The 22,518-nt window shown below is 40.9% G+C and overlaps 1 protein-coding gene and 1 pseudogene across 7 annotated transcripts in view; one reads left to right on the top strand and one right to left on the bottom strand.

Annotated features, from left to right (window-relative positions):
- The first annotated feature begins 2,421 nt into the window (after positions 1 to 2,421).
- LOC123727703 (orexin receptor type 2-like) lies at positions 2,422 to 9,343 on the top strand (annotated as a pseudogene).
- Positions 9,344 to 20,167: 10,824 nt separating this feature from the next.
- Positions 20,168 to 22,518, bottom strand: part of LOC106613523 (3-hydroxy-3-methylglutaryl-CoA lyase, cytoplasmic) — a 28,087-nt gene continuing 25,736 nt past the window's right edge. For all 7 annotated transcript variants that reach the window (XM_014215873.3, XM_014215880.3, XM_045723005.2 and 4 more), the window contains 2 exons: positions 21,784 to 21,909; positions 20,168 to 21,513 (listed from right to left, as the gene is read on the bottom strand). In XM_014215873.3, coding sequence (XP_014071348.1) covers positions 21,379 to 21,513; positions 21,784 to 21,909 — 261 coding nt within the window. In that variant the 3' untranslated portion in view covers positions 20,168 to 21,378. The remainder of the gene's footprint in view (positions 21,514 to 21,783; positions 21,910 to 22,518) is intronic.

Below are 22,518 nucleotides of genomic sequence, written 5' to 3'. Positions count from 1 at the left end.
TTAACACCCCGGCCGTACTACAATCTAAGCTAGATGCCCTCAATCTCAAACAAATGATCAAAGAACCTACCAGGTACAACCCTAAATCCGTAACCAAGGGCACCCTCTTAGAGATCATCCTGACCCATTTGCCCTTTAAATACACCTCTGCTGTCTTCAACTAGGATCTCAGCGATCACTGCCTCATTGTCTGCGTCCGTAATGGGTCTGCGGTCAAACGACCACCCCTCATCACTGTCAAACTCTCCCTAAAACACTTCACCGAGCAGGCCTTTCTAATCGACCTGGCCCGGGTATCCTGGAAGGATATTGACCTCATCCCGTCAGTAGAGGATGCCTGGTTGCTCTTTAAAATTGCTTTCCTCACCATCTTAAATAGGAATGCCCCATTCAAAAAAATGTGAACTAAGAACAGATATAGCCCTTGGTTCACCCCAGACTTGACTGCCTTGACCAGCATAAAAATATCCTGTGGCTTTCTGCATTAGCATCGAATAACCCCCGCGATATGCAGGAACCAATATACACAGTCAGTTAGGAAAGCTAAGGCTAGCTTTTTTAAACCTAAATTTGCATCCTGTAGCACAAATTCCAAAAAGTTTTGGGACACTGTAAAGTCCATGGAGAATAAGAGCACCTCCTCCCAGCTGCCCACTGCACTGAGGCTAGGAAACACTGTCACCACCGATAAATCTACGATAATCAATAATTTTAAGAAGTGCTATTGTACGGCTGGCCATGCTTTCCACCTGGCTACCCCTACCCTGGCCAACAGCTCTGCACCCCCTGCAGCAACTTGCCCAAGCCCCCCCCCCCCCCCCCCCCCGCTTCTCCCTCACCCAAATCCAGACAGCAGATGTTCTGAAAGAGCTGCAAAATCTGGATCCTTGCAAATCAGCTGGGCTAGACAATCTGGACCCTCTCTTTCTAAAATTATCAGCCAAAATTGTTGCAAACCCTATTACTAGCCTATTCAACATCTCTTTCGTATCGTCTGAGATCCCGAAAAGATTGGAAAGCTGCTGCGGTCATCCCCCTCTTCAAAGGGGGAGACACTCTCGACCCAAACTGTTATACACCTATATCCATCCTACCCTGCCTTTCTAACGTCTTCGAAAGCCAAGTTAAAAAACAGATCACCGACCATTTCGAATCCCACCGTACCTTCTCCACTATGCAATCTGGTTTTCGAGCTGGTCATGGGTGCACACCAGCCACGCTCAAGGTCCTAAACAATATCATAACCGCCATCGATAAAAGACAGTACTGTGCAGCCGTCTTCATTGACCTGGCCAAGGCTTTTGACTCTGTCAATCACCACATTCTTATCGGCAGACTCAATAGCCTTTGTTTCTCAAATGACTGCCTCTCCTGTTTCACCAACTACTTCTCAGACAGAGTTCAGTGTGTCAAATCGGAGGGCCTGTTGTCCGGAGCTCTGGCAGTCTCTATGGGGGTGCCACAGGGTTCAATTCTCGGGCCGACTCTTTTCTCTGTATATATCAATGATGTCGTTCTTGCTGCTGGTGATTCTCTGATCCACCTCTACACAGATGACACCATTCTGTATACTTCTGTCCCTTCTTTGGACACTGTGTTAACAAACCTCCAAAAGAGCTTCAGTGCCATACAACACGAAATGCTATGTGGGAACGAAATGCTATGTGGGCTAAAGCAAGAGGGACTGGTTTGGCAGATGATTGGATGGCTTTTAAACGACTTCGAAATATGGGTGTGGCTATGATCCGTACATTGAAAGCAGACCACTACCTGAAATCTACTTCACGTAATTTAAATAATTCATCCAAATTCTGGCAAGTAGTGAAAGGTTTGGAGTGCAAAAAATATACACAGCTTCCCAAACAATTGTTGGTAGACATACAGATTGTAACTGAGAGAACCTTCATTCTGAAAGCATTGAATCAGCATTTTTTAGATGCAGGCAGTTTATTTGAAAGTGTCAAAGGTATAATTGAGCCCACTACAAATTTACCTAACACCCCATGTGCACCCCATATGGTTGTAAATCTGAGTCCATAGAGGTGTGCTCAGATGTTCCGCAAGGTTCTACTTTGGGCCCAATGCTGTTCATTTTGTATATCAACAACATTGGGGATCTTATTGAAACAGCGGATGTACATTTTTATGCAGATGATACTGTTCTTTATTCAGGTGGTAGTAGTTTATCTTTAGCTTTTAAAAAAGTCCAAAGAGCATTTAACATCATACAACAGAATCTGTATGATTTAAAGCTGGATCTAAATTTGGGTAAAACAAAATGCATGGTATTTTCAAATGCCGGACATGTTACTAATCATGTCATTGCTACATTGGCTGGACATACTATAGAGCAAGTTAGTGTACAAATATTTGGGTGTGTGGGTTGATGATAAGCTGAGCTTCACTGTGCATGTAGAGAACATGATAAGGAAGCTCAAGCTGAGAACAGGTTTTTACTGGCATGAGACTTGTTTTTCTTTTGAGGCCAGGAAGGAGCTGGTACAATGTACATTACTGGCGGTTTTAGATTTGAGTGATGTTATAAATATGCAGGCCTCAACCACTACCCTGAGAGCACTTCACTCAGTGTATCATGCAGCCCTCAGGTTCATTACAAATCAAAAACGTCTAACACATCATTGTGATCTCTACAGCGCTGTTGGCTGGTTGTCATTGACCTTGCGTAGGCTTAAACACTGGTAGACACTGATTTATAAGGCCATACTGGGTAAAATGCCATTTTATCTCTATTCTTTTTTAGTCAGGTCGGTAAATAAATATAAATTACGGTCCCATTCTCATTTGCTTCTAACAGTACCAAAAATTAGAACAGGTCATGGTAGAAATAGTTTTAGTTACTTAGCTCCTTGGTCCTGGAATTCTCTCCTGAACATTTTAAAATTTGATGATCTAGTTTCGTTGGTGGGAGTTAAAAACTTGATCGATGTATATATCATAGAAGAGTGTAATTGTCTTTAGGACAGCTGTTTTTAGTCAAGACTTTTGTGTTTTTTACGTAAACTGTTTTTGTTGTACTCTATGTGTGTTTATAGTTTTGTTTAATGTTGTGTTAGTGTTTGTAAGTTGTTTTGTCTGTAACATTGTTCCCCGTGCTGCTATTGGACCAGGTCTCTATTGGAAAAGAGATGTTATCTCAATGAGAAAAACCTGTATAAATAAATGTATTCCTTTAGTTTTATTTAAATGAACACTCCTTCCATGGCCTCCAACTGCTTAAAATCCTAGTAAAACTAAATGCATGCTCTTTAACCCGCATGCCCGTCTAGCATCACTACTCTGGACAGTTCTGACTTAGAACATGTGGACAACTACATATACCTCGGTGTCTGGTTAGATTGTAAACTCTCCTTCCAGACTCACATTAAGCATATCCAATCTAAAATTAAATCTAGAATCAGCTTCCTATTTTGCAACAAAACCTCCTTCATTCATGCTGCTAAACATACCCTCGTAAAACTGACTATCCTACCGATACTTGACTTCGGCGATGTCATTTACAAAATAGCCTCCAACACTTTACTCAGCAAATTGGATGTAGTCTTTCACAGTGCCATCCGTTTTGTAACCAATGCCCCATATACTACCCACCACTGCGACCTGTATGCTCTCGTTGGCTGGCCCTCACTACATATTCGTTGCCAAACCCACTGGCTCCAGGTCATCTATAAGTCTTTGCTAGGTAAAGCCCCTCCTTATCTCAACTCACTGGTCAACCTAGCAACACCCACCCGTAGCACGTGCTCCAGCAGGTATATTTCACTGGTCATCCCCAAAGCCAACACTTCCTTTGGCCGCCTTTCCATCCAGTTCTCTGCTGCCAATGACTGGAACGAATTGCAAAAATCACTGAAGCTGGAGACATATCTCGCTATCTAACTTCAAGCATCAGCTGTTAAAGCAGCTTACTTTGCACTGTACCTGTTCACAGCCAATCTGTAAATAGCACACCCAACTACCTCATCCGCATATTGTTATTTATCTTCTTGCTCTTTTGCACCCCAGTATCTCTACTTGCACATCATCATCTACAGATCTATCACTCCAGTGTTAATGCTAAATTGTAATTATTTAGCCTCTTTGGCCTATTTATTGCCTTACCCCCCTAATCTTCTACTTTTGCACACACTGTAGATATATTTTTCTATTGTGTTATTGACTGTATGTTTGTTTATGTGTAACTCTGTTGTTTTTTCGAACTGCTTTGCTTTATCTTGGCCAAGTCGCAGTTGTAAATGAGAACTTGTTCTCAACTGGCTTACCTGGTTAAATAAAGGTGAAATAAAAAAATATACAAATATTGCTAGCAACGTGTCAAACTCATTCCATGGAGGGCAGAGTGTCTGCTGGTTTTTGTTAGAACATATTTTGTTTTATTTTCATTGTTTTTATTCATGTTTTCCTGTGAAGCACATTGTGTTGCATTTCATGTCTGAAATGTGCTGTATAAAATGGAGCTTAATTTGATTTTATTATTTCCTTTCAATGTATCTAATTAACACCTACATAACCAGGTGAGGAGAGTTCCTAACTAATCAGTGAGCTTAATTGATCAATCAGGTACAAGGGAGGAGTGACCTTGCAGACACTCGGGCCTCCGTGGAATGAGTTTGACACCTGTGGTCTAAAGTTACAGTATGCCTTCTTTGCAGTTCATTCCTGTCAATGATTAAATTGTTATTTCTTAAAGTGTAGAATGTATTCTTTGTTCCGCTGAACCTTTCTGTAATAGGAACCATATTTCAACACAATCTCATTCCCTTTGACATGCTTTGTCTCTGACAGTTCTGTCTTGCCACTCATTTTAGCTTCATGCACAGTAACTACAAGCTCATGCATGTTACTGATATATATGTACAGAAAAATATGCTTCATAAACACATGAGGTTGTAGTTACACAAACATTTAATGTAGACATATTGTGTAGTAAATATTTATTTTAATAGTTTTTTTTCTGTGCATCGCATTGCGTTGCATTCATGTCTGAAATGTAAATATAAATAAAGCTTGATTTGTTTCGATGTTTGTTTCCCCTTGGCATTTTACAAATTACCACCACGATTCCTACCTTAGCACCGCCCTATCAAGATCTATGTCACATTTATTTACAAGTCAAATTTCATTCTCTCAACTGCTGATGTCTACCCCAAGGTGGATCACATCTGTTTCTTCATTGCCACATACTTTGCGCCGCTCTGTCTTATGGTTCTGGCATACATACAAATATGTCATAAGCTGTGGTGTCAACAGGTATCTATGTAAATTCATGTTTGTGAACAATAACATACATTTGCACTTGGCAATATGGCTTTTTGTTTGCTGATTATCCAAATGTATTTCTTGATCATGCAGTCACCAAGTTATCAGTGTCAATTATGCTTGTAATTATTTGACAATGCACTCTCAGATCATGCACCCCACTGTTCAGATCCATCCCAATGAGCGTTTTAAAATGTTTCTGTTTTAATGAGTCTGTCAACCAAAGCTCTTCAAAGACCACAGTCTGATGTGCTGTGGGTTGTGTGTTCTGTAAACAGATTCCTGGGACGTCATCTGTGCTGCAGAGGAAGCAAAAGTCTCTCCAGGGTTCCACTTATCCCGCAGGACCTGGGGAGTCAGTCAGGGTCCGGACCAGCACAGTGTCCGCTGAGATCAAACAGGTTCGGGCCTGCAGGAAGACCGCCTGCATGTTGATGGTGGTCCTCTTTGTCTTTGGCCTCTGCTACCTGCCCGTCAGCGTCCTCAACGTCATGAAAAGGTAACAAACAGCCTCTGTGCGTGTTCTGTCTCTCTGTCTTCAGGATCAATAGCCATTACCACTAGGGTTCATCATAGAGAGGTTTCAATAAGTCAAGAGTTTACTCTGGGTTTGGAGAGGAGTCATTTGACTCAAATAACAGTTGTCATTCACAGTAGTCCCTGGTAAACATTGTGTTTACAGAAAAAGGTGATCACATACTGAGAACTAATCTGTAAACATTAAATTAGCATACCTAGCACATATGTTCTAATTTATATCAACACGATAAGCAAACATATGTTTGATGTCGAACACTCAGGATGCATATTACTTGCTAGTTATTCAAAGACTGAGGTAGAATTTACATTTGGCTGAACTCTAATATTTGTCGTCCCCCCTCCATCTACTAAATATGTACACCTGTCAATAAGCTATAATTCTATTTACAGTTTCAACACACTTCATTTAACAGCCTGGTGTCATTACTTATGAGGTCTCACTGATGTTACCTTGTCATTGCAGAGTGCTTGGGATGTTTAAGAACACAAACAACAGAGAGACTGTGTAGGCCTGGTTCATGTTCTCACATTGGCTGATATATGCCAACAGTGCTGCAAATCCAATCATCTATAACTTTTTAAGTGGTGAGTTTCTGGCTCATCTCAATATACACTGAGTGTACAAAACACAGCAGGGGTTCAGAAACAGCAGGGGTTCAAACTTAAGAACCCAGTTCCTACATTTGAATATAAAAATAGATGTTATCAATCAAAACTATGCTACATTTTTATCTCTGTGACCCTCAGGATGACAAAACAGAGCAAGATTACTTAAACAGGGTATGGTTTGTAGGTGCCAGGAACATCCGTTAGAGTGTCAAGAACTACAACGCTGCTAGGTTTTTCACACTCAACAGTTTCCCATGTGTATCAAGAATTGTCCACCCCCCAAATGACATCCAGCCAACTTGACACAACTGTGGGAAGCATCGGAGTCAACATGGGCCAGCATCCCTGTGGAACACTAGAGTCCATGACCTGACGAATTGAGGCTGTTCTAGGGGCAAGAGGGGGGTGCAACTAAATATTAGGAAGGTGTTCCTAATGTTTTGTACACAGTGTACTTCATGATTTTATTGCCCCATCTGCTGGACAGTACAGCATATCACAAACTTACAGGGGAGCTTTGGAAGTAGGCTTTGACGTTCCAGCGTAACTTACTCAATCTATTGTAATGGTTAAAAACCTAGTACTGTAGTGGTAGGATTAACAGAAATACCTAATTTGAATTCATTAACAAAGTGCCATTATGGATTAACATTTATTGCTCTTCACATACTTTAGATTTGAATTAAATAATTTAAAATCCATTATTTCAATTAAAATGTGAATGATAAATATCCTTAGGCCTCAATATAATAGGTCGCAGTTGTAAATGACAACTTGTTCTCAACTGGCCTACCTGCTTAAATAAAGGTGAAATTATATATATATTTTTAAATAAACTAATTCCCCATCAGCTCTGTTAAAGCTAGTGTTTTTTTGCATGGGCTGTGTCTCAATCCTCCGCATCCACCGATATTGGCCTTCTGCATCTGTGGTGGAAGGTGGCAGTGCTACAGCGGTATTAGTCAGACCAGGAGACATCCCAAAAATTGGTCTTATCACAAATGTCTGTAGAGTCAGAATTGTTTGGGCTTGTTAGGTTCCCCAATAAGAAACCAAAAATCGTTGCTCAACAGAAAAAGAGAACTAACAAACTGACAACCCAAATTGAACATGAGGGGTTTTAAAATGGGTTCTGAAAGGCATCCATGGGGGGCCTCCTGAGTGCTGGCCAGGCAACTCCAGTTGGGTCTTAAAAGGTCACTATATTGTGCAACCTCTGGATTTGCCTGTTATCAGACAAACTAAAAGAATAGACATGGGGAGTGAAAACAAAAGTGGCGCAAACCCAAACAGAGGAAAACAAAGGTAATATGCTCTGTTCAATGACCTGAAGCACTAAACAGAGTTCTTCCAACATCTCTTTTTCCACCTGAAGCACTGGGCAACAGCTCTTAAATTGTAAAGGGTGCGTACTGGCAGCAGGAGAGCAAAAACGGTGTTCCAAAGGAGCAGTTTAATAATAAAAACCACCGTAAAATAGAACAAACAAACAATGGGTAACAAAACCCATCATGCACAAGCACTTACAATAAACAATTCCGGACAAGGACATGGGGGGAACAGAGGGTTAAATACACAACATGTAATGATGGAATTGAAACCAGGTGTGTGGGAAGACAAGACAAAACAAATGGAAAATGAAAAGTAGATCGATGATGGCTAGAAGACTGGCGACGCCGAACGCCGCCCGAACAAGGAGAGGCATCGACTTCGGCGGAAGTCGTGACATAAATATCAGTTGTGCAAACACAGGTGAAAAACCCATCTGACTAATGAGGACAACAGGTGCAGCACATCCTGATCAGCGAAGATGATTCTAATCAGTACACCACACCCAAATAGAACCAACCACGAAATCGAAACTGAAATAGAGAGAAATTATTAGAAACTAATATGACCCCACTATGGAAAGCTGAGACTCTCACAAGCACAATGGTTTTCCTCCACGACCCCCACAAGCTTCACGGGACTCATGTTAAGTTGGTACTGCAGATGTCCCAACTTCTGTCTGTAGCATCAGAACGGTTTGGCCTACAAAAACAAATCGAAAGCGTTGACCCTCACGCTGTTTTGCTCTACGACGCCCACAAGCCTCACAAGACTCGTCTGAAGGTAACCCAGTACTGGGCCGAAAAATGTATGGAAGTGAAAAGGGCATGTCCACGTCAAAGGTATATGGGTCATTCCATGTTAAAAATAAATACAAAATCCTGAGCTTTCTTATATCTCAGATATAGGACAAACACTTCAAAACATACTTCCTGTTGCTTCATTAAACATTTTTTATTTAACTAGGCAAGTCAGTTAAGAACCAATTCTTATTTACAATGACAGCCTACTGAGGAACAGTGGGTTAATTGCCTTGTTCAGGGGCAGAACGACAGAGTTGTAGCTTTTCAGCTCAGGGATTCGATCCAGCCATCTTTTGGTTACTAGCCCAATGCTCTAACCACTAGGCTACCTGCTGCCCCCTAGCAGTGGTAAGGCCAAATTCAATGTTTCAACAAATAATTTGTATATACAGCGGTCGTAAAATTCTAAATCAAATAGCTAAATGATCCTTGGTATGACCATCTTAAAACCAGTGGAGGCTGGTGGGAGGAGCTATACGAGGACTGGCTCATTGTAATAGCTGGAATGGATCAAATATATAGAAACACATTTAACTCCGTTCCATTTATTCCATTCCAGCCATTACAATGAGTGTGTCCTCCTATAGCTCACCCAACCAGCCTACTCTGCTTAAACCCCCCCCCCCCCCCCCCTCAAAGCAGCGTTTTCCTGTCGCTGTTTTGGCCAATGTCACAACCGAACAGAGGGAATACGGGCAAGAATAAACACTGACAGCCATAAATCCTGGTCCACCCAAGTCAACAACATGGACAATGTCTCATGGATATCTGACCATGTGGTTTAATCCTATCCTGGGACATGCTTGGCGTTTGCATTATTGTACCATGCCCCCCAGGACACACTGCCATTCACTGTCACCATTATATGTACAAAGGTCACAATTACAATTCATACACTTTGTAACCTCAAGCTTTTCATAACAGACATATTGAATGAGACCACATACTCTGAATTGACTAGAAGCAATCAATACCCACTACCCTCTGTGAAAGCAAATCCCTCACCTGCTAGAACTTATACCCAGAGATAAGGAAAAACTAACTGATTGTAACTAGTCACTATCTACTTCAGATGGATAACCCTTATATCGGCTCCAGTCTTTGATTCTCTTCCGTCCAGAGGCTAGGTTGAAGATGACAAAGGTGTTAAGACAACATAATAATTCCATGTGGAAGCATTAACAAATAAACAAATTCATTGAACCAGCATCATTGCTGATTCTACAGGATTAGCGAGTGAATGTAGCCTGACTGGAAGGGACCTAGACCAGATGCAGGATGGAGCACCCCATGTTGTTGTACACTTTGTGTTAATTGTATTGTGTTTTTACCTCATAATATACCTAATTTGTACATGTGCCAGGAAATAAACATGAAATTGTATAAACCTAAAAAGGAGAAATACATTGGGGAAGCATTATTAACTTTACCGTTATTGATTAACCAGGTTGTCTGGGCTACTGTTTCAATGACTGAATATACCCACCTCTTACATTACTGTCCTTATCCGCTAACGTTGAGAAAAGCAAAGTGGAGACAATGCTGCGTTTTCTTATACTACTCATTTATTAGTGATGTTTGTATTTCACCTTGTCCTAAACATATTTTGTCATGTCAGTAAACATGAGTTTGACAACTTTCAACATCTTACATTAGAATTAACTTACATTTCTCTCAGAATATTCCAAGTAAAAGTTACCAAGTGATTTCCTTTAGTAACACAGGGCATGAAACTTTTACTCAGCCTGCTCTCCAAGAATAGACATAACATAGTCAATGTAAATCCAGGACCCTCAAATTTGTATGATATGTTACGTTTGGTATGGTTACATAAGACCGAAGGTTACTTAAGGCAAAAATGAAAGTAGGGTGGATGCATTTTAGCTAATTAGCAACTTTGCAACTACTTACTAGTTTTTAGCTACTTTGCCACTACCTAGCATATTAGCTAACCCTTCCCCTAACCTTAACCCATTAACCTAACTCCTAACCCTAACTTTAAGCCATAACCCCTAGCCTATCTAACGTTAGCCACCTAGCTAACGTTAGCCACATCAAATTGGAATTTGTAACATATCATGTGTTTTGAAAATTCGTAATATATGATAAATGATGGACATCCACAAATTAGTACAGTACATACTAAACTCAGCAAAAAAAGAAAAGTCCCTTTTTCAGGATATTGTCTTTCAAAGATAATTCATAAAAATCCAAATAACTTCACAGATCTTTATTGTAAAGGGTTTAAACACTGTTTCCCATGCTTGTTCAATGAACCATAAACAATTAATGAACATGCACCTGTGGACCGGTCATTAAGACACTAAAAGCTTACAGATGGTAGGCAATTAAGGTTATGAAAACTTAGGACACTAAAGAGGCCTTTCTACTGGCTCTGAAAAAACACCAAAAGAAAGATGCCCAGGGTCCCTGCTCATCTGGGTGAACGTGCCTTAGGCATGCTGCAAGGAGGCATGAGGACTGCAGATGTGGCCAGGGCAATAAATTGCAATGTCCGTACTGTGAGAAGCCTAAGACGGCGCTACAGGGAGACAGGACGGACAGCTGATCGTCCTCGCAGTGGCAGACCACGTGTAACAACACCTGCACAGGATTGTTACATCCAAACATCACACCTGCGGGACAGGTACAGGATGGCAACAACAACTCCCCGAGTTACACCAGGAATGCACAATCCCTCCATCAGTGCTCAGACTGTCTGCAATAGGCTGAGAGAGGCTGGACTGAGGGCTTGTAGGCCTGTTGTAAGGCAGGTCCTCACCAGACATCACTGGCAACAACGTTGCCTATGGGCACAAACCCACCGTCGCTGGACCAGACAGGACTGGCAAAAAGTGCTCTTCACTGACAAGTCGCGGTTTTGTCTCACCAGGGGTGATGGTCGGATTCGCGATTATCGTTGATGGAATGAGCGTTACACCAAGGCCTGTACTCTGGAGCAATATCGATTTGGAGGTGATGGATCCGTCATGGTCTGGGGCGGTGTGTCACAGCATGATCGGATTGAGCTTGTTGTCATTGCAGGCAATCTCAACGCTGTGTGTTACAGGGAAGACATCCTCCTCCCTCATGTGGTACCCTTCCTGCAGGCTCATCCTGACATGACCCTCCAAAATGACAATGCCACCAGCCATACTGCTATACTGCCATCAGCATTCTACCATGGCCAGTGAAGAGCCCGGATCTCAATCCCATTGAGCACGTCTGGGACCTGTTGGATCGGAGGGTGAGGGCTAGGGCCATTTCCCCCCAGAAATGTCCAGGAACTTGCAGGTGCCTCGGTGGAAGAGTGGGGTAACATATCCCAGCAAGAACTGGCAAATCTGGCGCAGTCCATGAGGAGGAGATGCACTGCAGTACTTAATGCAGCTGGTGGCCACACCAGATACTGACTGTTACTTTTGATTTTGACCCCCCCTTTCTTCAGGGACACATTATTCCATTTCTGTTAGTCACATGTCTGCGGAACTTGTTCAGTTTACGTCTCAGTTGTTGAACCTTGTTATTTACACATGTTAAGTTTGCTGAAAAGTTGTTGACAGTTGACAGTGAGAGGACGTTTCTTTTTTTGCTGAGCTTATACGAAACATAATGTATCATACTAATTGTAGTGTCTCAGACTTACATTTACTATTTTACATCTAACCCTGAGTCCAATCAGCTGCACTTCAAACTCTAATTCACTTATCTGTGTAATTACCCATAACCTCAGAGGTATAAGTACTTATCCTAGAGCCCACCTGCAAGTCAGACTGCCTTTCAACTGACGTAATAGCGATTGGCACGCAGCATGGGAAATCGCAGCTGCAAAGATCGGAGCTGTCCACTTGAAGAGGTCCTAACTGAAAGGGAAGGGATACAGTGAGGGAAAAAAGTATTTGATCCCCTGCTGATTTTGTACGTTTGCCCACTGAAAAAGAAATGATCAGTCTATAATTTTAATGGTAGGTTTATTTGAACAGTGAGAGACAGAATGACAACAAAAAAATCCAGAAAAACACATGTCAAAAATGTTATAAATTGATTTGCATTTTAATGAGGGAAATAAGTATTTGACCCCTCTGCAAAACATGACTTAGTACTTGGTGGCAAATCCCTTGTTGGCAATCACAGAGGTCAAACATTTCTTGTAGTTGGCCACCAGGTTTGCACACATCTCAGGAGGGATTTGTCCAACTCCTCTTTACAGATCTTCTCTAAGTAATTAAGGTTTCGAGGCTGACGTTTGGCAATTCGAACATTCAGCTCCCTCCACATATTTTCTATGGGATTAAGGTCTGGAGACTGGCTAGGACCTTAATGTGCTTCTTCTTGAGCCACTCCTTTGTTGCCGTGGCCATGTGTTTTGGGTCATTGTCATGCTGGACTACCCATCCACGACCCATTTTTAATGCCCTGGCTGAGGGAAGGAGGTTCTCACCCAAGATTTGACGGTACATGGCCCCGTCCATCGTCCCTTTGATGCGGTGAAGTTGTCCTGTCCCCTTAGCAGAAAAACACCCCCAAAGCATAATATTTCCACCTCCATGTTTGACGGTGGGGATGGTGTTCTTGGGGTCATAGGCAGCATTCCTCCTCCTCCAAACACAGCGAGTTGAGTTGATGCCAAAGAGCTCCATTATGGTCTCATCTGACCACAACACTTTCACCCAGTTGTCCTCTGAATCATTCAGATGTTCATTGGCAAACTTCAGACGAGCATGTATATGTGCTTTCTTGAGCAGGGGGACCTTGCGGACGCTGCAGGATTTCAGTCCTTCACGGCGTAGTGTGTTACCAATTGTTTTCTTGGTGACTATGGTCCCAGCTGCCTTGAGATCATTGACAAGATCCTCCCTTGTAGTTTTGGGCTGATTCCTCACTGTTCTCATGATCATTGCAACTCCATGAGGTGAGATCTTGCATGGAGCCCCAGGCTGAGGGAGATTGACTGTTCTTTTGTGTTTTTTCCATTTGCGAATAATCGCACCAACTGTTGTCACCTTCTCACCAGCCAGGGCATTGAAAATGGGTCGTGGATGGGTATTCCAGCATGACAATGACCCAAAAACTTCCAGCGCCGACAAAGATGGCCGCCTCGCTTAGCGTTCCTACAAGCATTTCACTACACTTGCATTAACACCTGCTTACCATGTGTATGTGACAAATAAATTAGATTTGATTTGATTAGCCCATTCCAGCTTTGTGTAGGTCTACAATCTTGTCCCTGACATCCTTGGAGAGCTCTTTGGTCTTGGCCATGGTGGAGAGTTTGGAATCTGATTGATTGCTTCTGTGGACAGGTATCTTTTATACAGGTAACAAATTGAGATTAGGAGCACTCCCTTTAAGAGTGTGCTCCTAATCTCAGCTCGTTACCTGTATAAAAGACACCTGAGAGCCAGAAATCTTTCTGATTGAGAGGGGGTCAAATATTTATTTCCCTCATTAAAATGCAAATCAATTTATAACATTTTTGACATGCGTTTTTCTGGATTTTTTTGTTGTTATTCTGTCTCTCACTGTTCAAATAAACCTACCATTAAAATGATAAACTGATCATTTATTTGTCAGTGGGCAAACGTACAAAATCAGCAGGGGATCAAATACTTTTTTCCCTCACTGTAGTGTTACCATGCAGCGAACGACAGGAGTGAAAACCACGGTTGTAATTTTTGAGCATTTAAAGTCTGACGGTGATTTGAGATATTTTTTGCTTATTTTCACTGAGTCTCAAATGGGTGAATAAGGGACGAGCTTTCCTTCTTAGCAGAAACGACTACTTCTGTGATAGCTGACCTATTTAGACAGTCTGAAGCTTCCTACTGAAGAGTAGCACAAGTGGTGACGTTAAATAGAGTTTGTTGAAATAATGCTACACAATCTAGTTTTAAAGAGGAACATAAGCAATACAGTTTTGTATCGAAAGTCAATCAGTAGACTTCTTTGCAACTTACTATGTGAAATTCACTCAGAAGAGGATGGGAAAAGTGTTTTATCGACCAAAATGTTGGAGAAGAGTTCAATCCAAAGCACATAACTTTATAATTGTTGACCTCAAAATGTTTTTGTAAATATATTCCAGGTGTTCATGTTTACCAGATAACCAGCATCCAGATTTCATCCAGATCCACAGGCTGATTGGCTTTTATGGACACCTGAATGTCAGAGTCAGATGTCTGTGAGAAGACACCCCTCAGTAACATCTGTAATCCTAAAGGTATTTTTTACTGTAGGGGATTTAATCTGTTTCATTTGATTACTGGGATTTAACCATATTGCCATTGAGTGAATAAAATCAAAGGCCATGCAACATAAATGAAATTACAGTAGACAATGTTCAATTCCACCCCTGTGTGATATTGAGGAAACAAAATAATACTGAAGCAATAGCCTCAAGCCCATAGTCTTAGGTGGAAAATGTATTCCCACCTGCTATTTCCCAGAGCAGATGAAATAGTTGTCTCAAGTAAATAGATCTTCAATGACTGTAATTCAGGGAGCTGAAATATGCTACGTTGTTGTGGGAAATGGATTTGACATTTACATGTTTGTCTTTCTTTGGACTCCCACAAAGCTACGTCAAATATTCCCCGAAATGATTTGTGTTTATTCTGAGAAAATCAAACAATTCCTTTTTTGCCAATTACATGGTGGTTGGTAGCCCAGCCTGAAGAAAAAAAACACCTATTGCACAGAACACATATCAGTGCAAAAGTGAATCTATTTAAAAGCCTTTGAAAATCCTGCTTTTCTACCTCTTCTCTTTTGTGCTTGTACCTAGATGAATGCTGCCAAATAAAAGCCTCAAAGGTCTGTAACATGACCATCCACTCCATTCTTGACCAATATCCTACCGTGAGAGGGTGTCTGTGCGCATGGCAGGAGCCTACTACCTCTCTCGAACAACTCACTTCACAATGCCTCCCTGAGACAGGTGCACTCATTCTCTCATACACAGTACACATTCGTTTTTAGTTGTACTATCAAGATAGGCAACTGCTAAAAGGAATTAATGAAGTAAACGTACTGTAGTACGGTAAATGTAATACTCCTTTGGCGGTATGTACATTACATGTGCCTTTTACATTGCAATACATCTGTATCTGTTTGCTAATTATTTACTGTAGATGGTCAAGGCCTGAGCAGCTCTGTTAGACCCAGCTGGAATCCTATGAAGGAACACCCAATTACCACCAGAGATAGCTGTTGGTCTGCCTTTCATAGTTGCCAGCAGTCCCACCACTGTGCATTGGTGTATAAGAAGTTGAAGGACTCATTCCAGATAGGAAAAGACCAGTGCAACTCTCCAAGCTCTCAGGGCAGCTGTCTGTCATTGTGGATAGAACTTCAGATCACCTCTCTGTCTAATTGTACGTGTGCCCTGAGCAGAAGAAAATGCCAAGGCATATGGAGTGTTATGAACAACAATCCCTGCATTCAGAATGCACTGGAGGCATTGTGTTCAACGAGTCTACATGATTTAAAGAACAGGTCAAATAGAAGAAAGAAGTTAACTGGTAATGGTAAGACACTCACTTCATCTTCTGTACAGTAATTTACATAGCATTGATCAACTTTTATTCGACATAGGTAGGTAGCTTTATAAAGTTTTCAAATCTTTCTCCCACCCTAAAGCGCAACAGAAGATGGGTTCAAATGTGGACTGATTATCCTAATTTTCATACATTTAGAACAACATTTGACGATTATAACTATTTATGTTACTGGAAATATTGTAGTTTGAGTTATAAACAGTAGCACTTACTCCGAACCTTTATTTTTCAGTTCATGAGAGTGGAGGGTCCTGTCTGCAACAGATAACAATCTGCCTCCACGATGAGGTCTGCAAAGGGCACATGGTTCCTTTTGTGCAGGCGTGTTCAGTAAAGCAATGCAACAGCACCCACTGTCGACAGGTCACTCAACAGTTCTACGCTGGTCTGCCATATAACGTTGCAGAGATGGTTGTCCTCTATGAATGCGACCCAGAACATCAGGACGGTATGCATATTAAGGGGGGTCTGCACAGTGGCATATGTGGAGAACATTTGGAGGAGGCCAGGACCAAGGTCTGTCTGGAAATCTTTGACAACAGCCCGGGGGAAGCACTCTGCAGGTTTGTATTGGACAATCATGATAAAACATTTCTAAAAGGCTGCAGGTGATTTCTATGATGTTTCCATGTAGACATTGTAGTACCTGCCTGGGTGTTTTTTTTGTGTGACTTATTATGTCTACTGTATTTACTTTTTAAATTCACAGAAAAAAATGAGAATAATGGTAGAGCGAATTATTTATTTAAGCTTTTATTTATTTCATCACATTCCCAGTGGGTCAGAAGTTTACATACACTCAATCAGTATTTGGTTGCATTGCCTTTAAATTGTTTATTAACTTGGGTCAAACATTTCGGGTAGCCTTCCACAAGCTTCCCACAATAAGTTGGGTGGATTTTGGCCCATTCCTCCTAACAGAGCTGGTGTAGCTGAGTCAGGTTTGTAGGCCTCCTTGCTCGCACACGCTTTTTCAGATCTGCCGCCTACAAATGTTCTATAGGATTGAGGTCAAGGCTTTGTGATGGCCACTCCAATAGCTTGACTTTGTTGTCCTTAAGCCATTTTGCCACAACTTTGGAAGCATGCTTGGGGTCATTGTCCATTTGGAAGACCCATTAGCGACCAAGACCCATTAGCGACTGATGTCTTGAGATGTTGCTTCAATAAAGCCATATAATTTTCCATCCTCATGATGTCATCTACTTTGTGAAGTGCACCAGCCCCTCCTGCAGCAAAGCACTCCCATAACTTGATGCTGCCACCCCCGTGCTTCACGGTTGGGATGGTGTTCTTCGGATTGCAAGCCTCCCCCTTTTTCCCTCCAAACATAACAATGGTCATTATGGCCAAACAGTTCTATTTTTGTTTCATCAGCCCAGAGGACATTTCTCCAAAAAGTACAATCTTTGTCCCCATGTGCAGTTGCAAACCGTAGTCTGTTTTTTATGGTGGTTTTGGAGCAGTGGCTTCTTCCTTGCTGAGTGGCCTTTCAGGTTATGTCGATATAGGACTCGTTTTACTGTGGATATAGATACTATTGTACCTGTTTCCTCCAGCATCTTCACACGGTCCTTTGCTGTTGTTCTGGAATTGATTTGCACTTTCACACCAAAGTACTTTCATCTCTAGGAGACAGAACGCGTCTCCTTCCTGAGCGGTATGACGGCTGCGTGGTCCCATGATGTATATACTTGCATACTATTGTTTGTACAGATGAACGTGGTACCTTCAGGCATTTGAAAATTGCTCCCAAGGATGAACCAGACTTGTGGAGGTCTACAATTATTTTGCTGAGGTCTTGGCTGATTTATTTTGATTTTCCCATGATGTCAAGCAAAGGGGCACTGAGGTTGAACGTAGGCCTTGAAATACATCCACAGGTACACCTCCAATTGACTCAAATTATGTCAATTAGCCTATCAGAAGCTTCTAAAGCTATGACATCATTTTCTAGAATTTTCCAAGCTGTTTAAAGGCACAGTCAACTTAGTGTATGTAAACTTCTGACCCACTGGAATTGTGATGCAGTGAATTATAAGTGAAATAATCTGTCTGGAAAAATGACTTGTGTCATGCAAAAAGTATATGTCCTAACCGACTTGCCAAAACTATAGTTTGTTAACAAGAAATGTGTGGAGTGGTTGAAAAACACGTTTTAATGACTCCAACCTAAGTGGAGCAGTTAAAATACATGTTTTGTCATATCCGTGGTACGCAGTCTAATATACCATGGCTGTCAGCCAATCAGCATTCAGGGCTCGAACCACCCAATTTATAATTTTGCATATGTACTACTTGTTGTAGTAGTCCTGTTGGCAGTCGTTATTGTTTTTCGCAGACGGTAGTGCAATATATAAATAATAGAATACAGTGCAGAATACTTAAAAAAATACAATTGCAATACAACCCATTGCTTTTTTTCTCATAAAATGCACAGAGGGAACCCTCCTGATAAAAATTGTGTTGTAACTTTCTGACCCTGTTGACGGTCAAACACGCTGGTATATGTGTAAATATTGTGTATATGATGATGGTACAGTATGCAGTGGTATTTTTATTGAATTTTATTTTGTTTAACCTTTATTTAACTAAGTCAGTATTTACAATGACGGCCTACCCTGACCAAACCCTAACCCGGACGATGCTGGGCCAATTGTGCGCCGCCCTATGCTGACTGAAATCGAACCAGGGTCTGTAGTGATGCCTCTAGCACTGAGATGCAGTGCCTTAGAACGCTGCGCCACTCTGGAGCAAAACAATCTGTGCCCCGACCGGGAATCGAAGCCGGGTCGAAAGAATGGGAATCTTCCATGATACCACTACACCAGTGGCGCTTACGGTATATGTTTTACGATAATGCAAAACTTGTCTAATTTAAATTAGTTGGTATCTAATGTTTTTTTTACTTATTATTCTAATATGCCAAAACATGACTCAGTTTTAAGATCATTTTGTGCAATAAAAACAAATGAACGGTCATAAGCCTAGCATGCTTGCTTCTGTGTGTGTCATAACACAGCGGCATGGTTTACACGATTACTCCTGGAAAAAGCTCATAGCACTCTCGTAAGTGGTGTGGAAGTGACATACAATTGGTTAAGTCAATGATGGTCAATGATGGTAATGATGGTCAAATAGTGACTCTTCCCTATTAAGTGATCTTTTTTTCCCTTGCCTCTATTGTCACTCCAATACTGTAGAGCTGATTCAGCCTATTTATAAGAAAAATAATTGAAAATCCTTACAGACCTGTTTCAGCTGTTTTTTTTACCTGGGATTTTATGAAGTAACAAGTACCTTGTAGCTTGCATTGCTACTTATTTCAAAGAGAAATAAAGTGTTATGTTTCGTCTTTAAATTTTTTTTAAAACCTTGTAAGTAGCAGTGTAGAATAAACGAATAACCATCCCATTTTCCCAAGGGAGCAAATACAACAAGATATTTGTTGTATTATACAATACGTGTAATGTATTACCATTAGTTAATTATATTTGCAATATGCTAGCTGGCTACATGTATACAGACTGTGTTCGAGAATTGCATAATTAGGTTGATGTTGGTATGTAGCAGATGTTTATGTTTAAGGTCATGTCTATGCCCTGTCTCATGTCTGATAAGATGCATTGCTTTGTCATGTCCCCCTTTTCATTGAACCACAACACCTTAATCCAGATGTCTACAAAATGTATGATGTGCCTCCTTAAGCCCCTTTTATGCAATGGGGAAAAAAACATTGTATTCTAACATTCATAAAATATTTTGGTAAAGCGTATTAAACGATGATTGTATGTTTTATCCTGTGATCGCGGAGATACCCTTACAGGAACATATGTAAAGTGTACTAAATGTTTGGATTTATCTCAAGTAAAATAATCATTAAAGTAATACAATATTGTCGCAAAATTACAATAACAATGCTTTCATGTTGGGGAAAGGTTGGGCTGAAGGGGCCAGTATGCAGGCAGCACTTTAGGCAAACACTGAGAGTTAAGAAGGTCATGTGTGATCTGAAATCCACAGTAATCTTGCTCTGTAAACAACTTTGCTTAATCAACCTTTATTATCTTCATGTAATAAACATGTTGGATTCACCATGGTTTACCATAACACTCTTCAGTGTATTTCTGTTGATATTTTCTCCAATCCAAGTACAATATAAAGGGAAACCATTATGTATGTTACCTTGGTTTGCAAAAACAAAATTACCTTTCTAACTAATTATTAGCTATTAGCTATTAACTCTTCATTTAATATATAATATATTTGCCACCTTTCTTGAACCCATAGAATAAAGGCACTACATACATTCAATATATTACTTATTATTATGGCACTTTGCAACATAATACATAATACTCACACAATACATAATACAGTACATTCATTACTATTAAAAAGCAAATTAATAAAATACTTTACTCATGGATATTGACATTTGCTCAACTTATCTGCAAGGGTAAGGCGTTTAAAAAGGAGGACTGTCTAGTGGAAGGGAGGTTAAATGCTTTGTTATACAACAAAGTTAATGTTGGGATTTAATTTACCAATATTTGATATTGTTCAGTGTTCTCATAGATATTGTCAGGCCTACTTCTATCAAAAGTAGCGGATGAGATGCTTCACCAGCTAAAATACATTTGTCCCTTCTGACTATTGCAAATACAATAGTTCAACATAAAGCTGCAGACTACTGTCCATTTAACTCTACAAAATAAAATGAATGAATGACCTTATCCAACTTATGGAATGGGGTCATGCACTGGTGAGAAGGATGAAGAGAGAGAAAACAAATACATATTTCACATGTGGAGGCAGACATACTTCCATCTTGACAGAGCAAGTGACTTAGGAAATGAAAATACATTTTGAGGGAGATAATGATCGACCCACACTGGTTTTAAACCCAGCAGGACTCCCTTAACCCTCTCAGGTCCCCTTGTCTAATTGTAACCACATTGAGCTGGAAATGAATGGGAAGAGACCCCAAACATCAACATCATGAATAACTTTCACAACTTAGTGAGGAGTCATCTCTTCTACCTCCTATCAGACAGACTATACAGTGATACAAGTTATTTGGTTTAAAAAGTTTAGTTATTTCTTGAATTTAAGTAGGCCTTATCCAGCAACGCTTTAATAAAGTGCCTCTGCTAAATGGCTATACATTTTTGTCCAAAAAATGAAGTATAGTGCACGTTGTATTGTATAATTTGCTATCTATATGCAGCATGAAAAGGAACAATGTTCAAAAGGATAAGGTGTCAAGTATTTATCTTCTTCATGCGGCAATGCACAGAGTAATCGCCTCTTGCTTGGGCTACCTTGGAGTTGGTCTTGCGGTTTAAGGCTTTGCAGATGAAGTCACCTGCCTCGATTACTTTGGAGAGATCCACTCCCTGGAATGAAAGAAACAAGGGTTCAAAGAAGAAAGAATGGCACCCTGCCAGCAGGGGGAGCAATTGCAAAAGAAACAGTTGTGGAAATGGGAAAAGCAGGCCTCACATACACATGAAGGTTATGCAGAAACCACTTTATGTACAACACATTTTAACAAGAAATCTATCCTATGAATGAAGCTTTCTCAGATGAAGGGGGTGGGGGGTTTCACTAGGGATTGCAAAGCCGTTTCCAAAGGCTATTTTCAAGTTATGTGAAGCAACACTCACGGTTTTAATGCCCATTCCATGGAGCATATAGAGAACATCTTCTGTTGACACGTTGCCAGAGGCACCCTGGGCATATGGGCACCCTCCCAGACCTGCTACAGACGAGTCCACTGTACAAATCCCCATCTGAGGTAGACACATACCCACAGGAGAGACATTCAGCAACCACACGCACAGGGCAAGCAGAAGGTAAAATCCCATGCAGAACAATGTCCCCTGTTCTCCTGTATTGTAATGTGTTGGTATACTGTGCCCTGCCAGGGTTGTGGGTTTATTTATGGGCAGTTAGGAGAAATGTGGTCTTCGTTTCTTTGAGATGAGTGGGCGCAACAGTCGTGTCCCCCCACAGTTCAGCTTACTCATCCTCTTTGTCATACTAAAGCAGTGGCACATCATTTGCGGCATGTTTTTGGTAATAGCAGACTTTGTAAATGCACAAAGTTCCGTATTGTTGTGTCATGTTTTCTGATCCTCATGGTAGCTTGTGTTTTTCTGCACCACCTCTTTTTTTCTGCACACCTCACAAAATATAAATTTGTGTACATACATTTTTGTTACTAGGCACAGCGATCTTCATATAGATCAAGTGTTACTCGATTGTAACCACACTACTCTTGTTACAATCCATTCACTGGATAATTAGCCTTCTCCCTATGGTACATTTCTAAATGGGTAATTCCAAAGGTGTGTGTTACTAAGCTTTGAAAAAGGGGTTGTTTAAATTCAAGGCTATAA

The sequence above is a fragment of the Salmo salar genome, chromosome 01 (assembly GCF_965601325.2).
Source record: "Salmo salar chromosome 01, fSalSal1, whole genome shotgun sequence".
Lineage (NCBI taxonomy): Eukaryota > Metazoa > Chordata > Actinopteri > Salmoniformes > Salmonidae > Salmo > Salmo salar.
The sequence above is the reverse complement of the archived record's forward strand: the minus strand, read 5'-3'. Positions and strand labels throughout refer to the sequence as shown.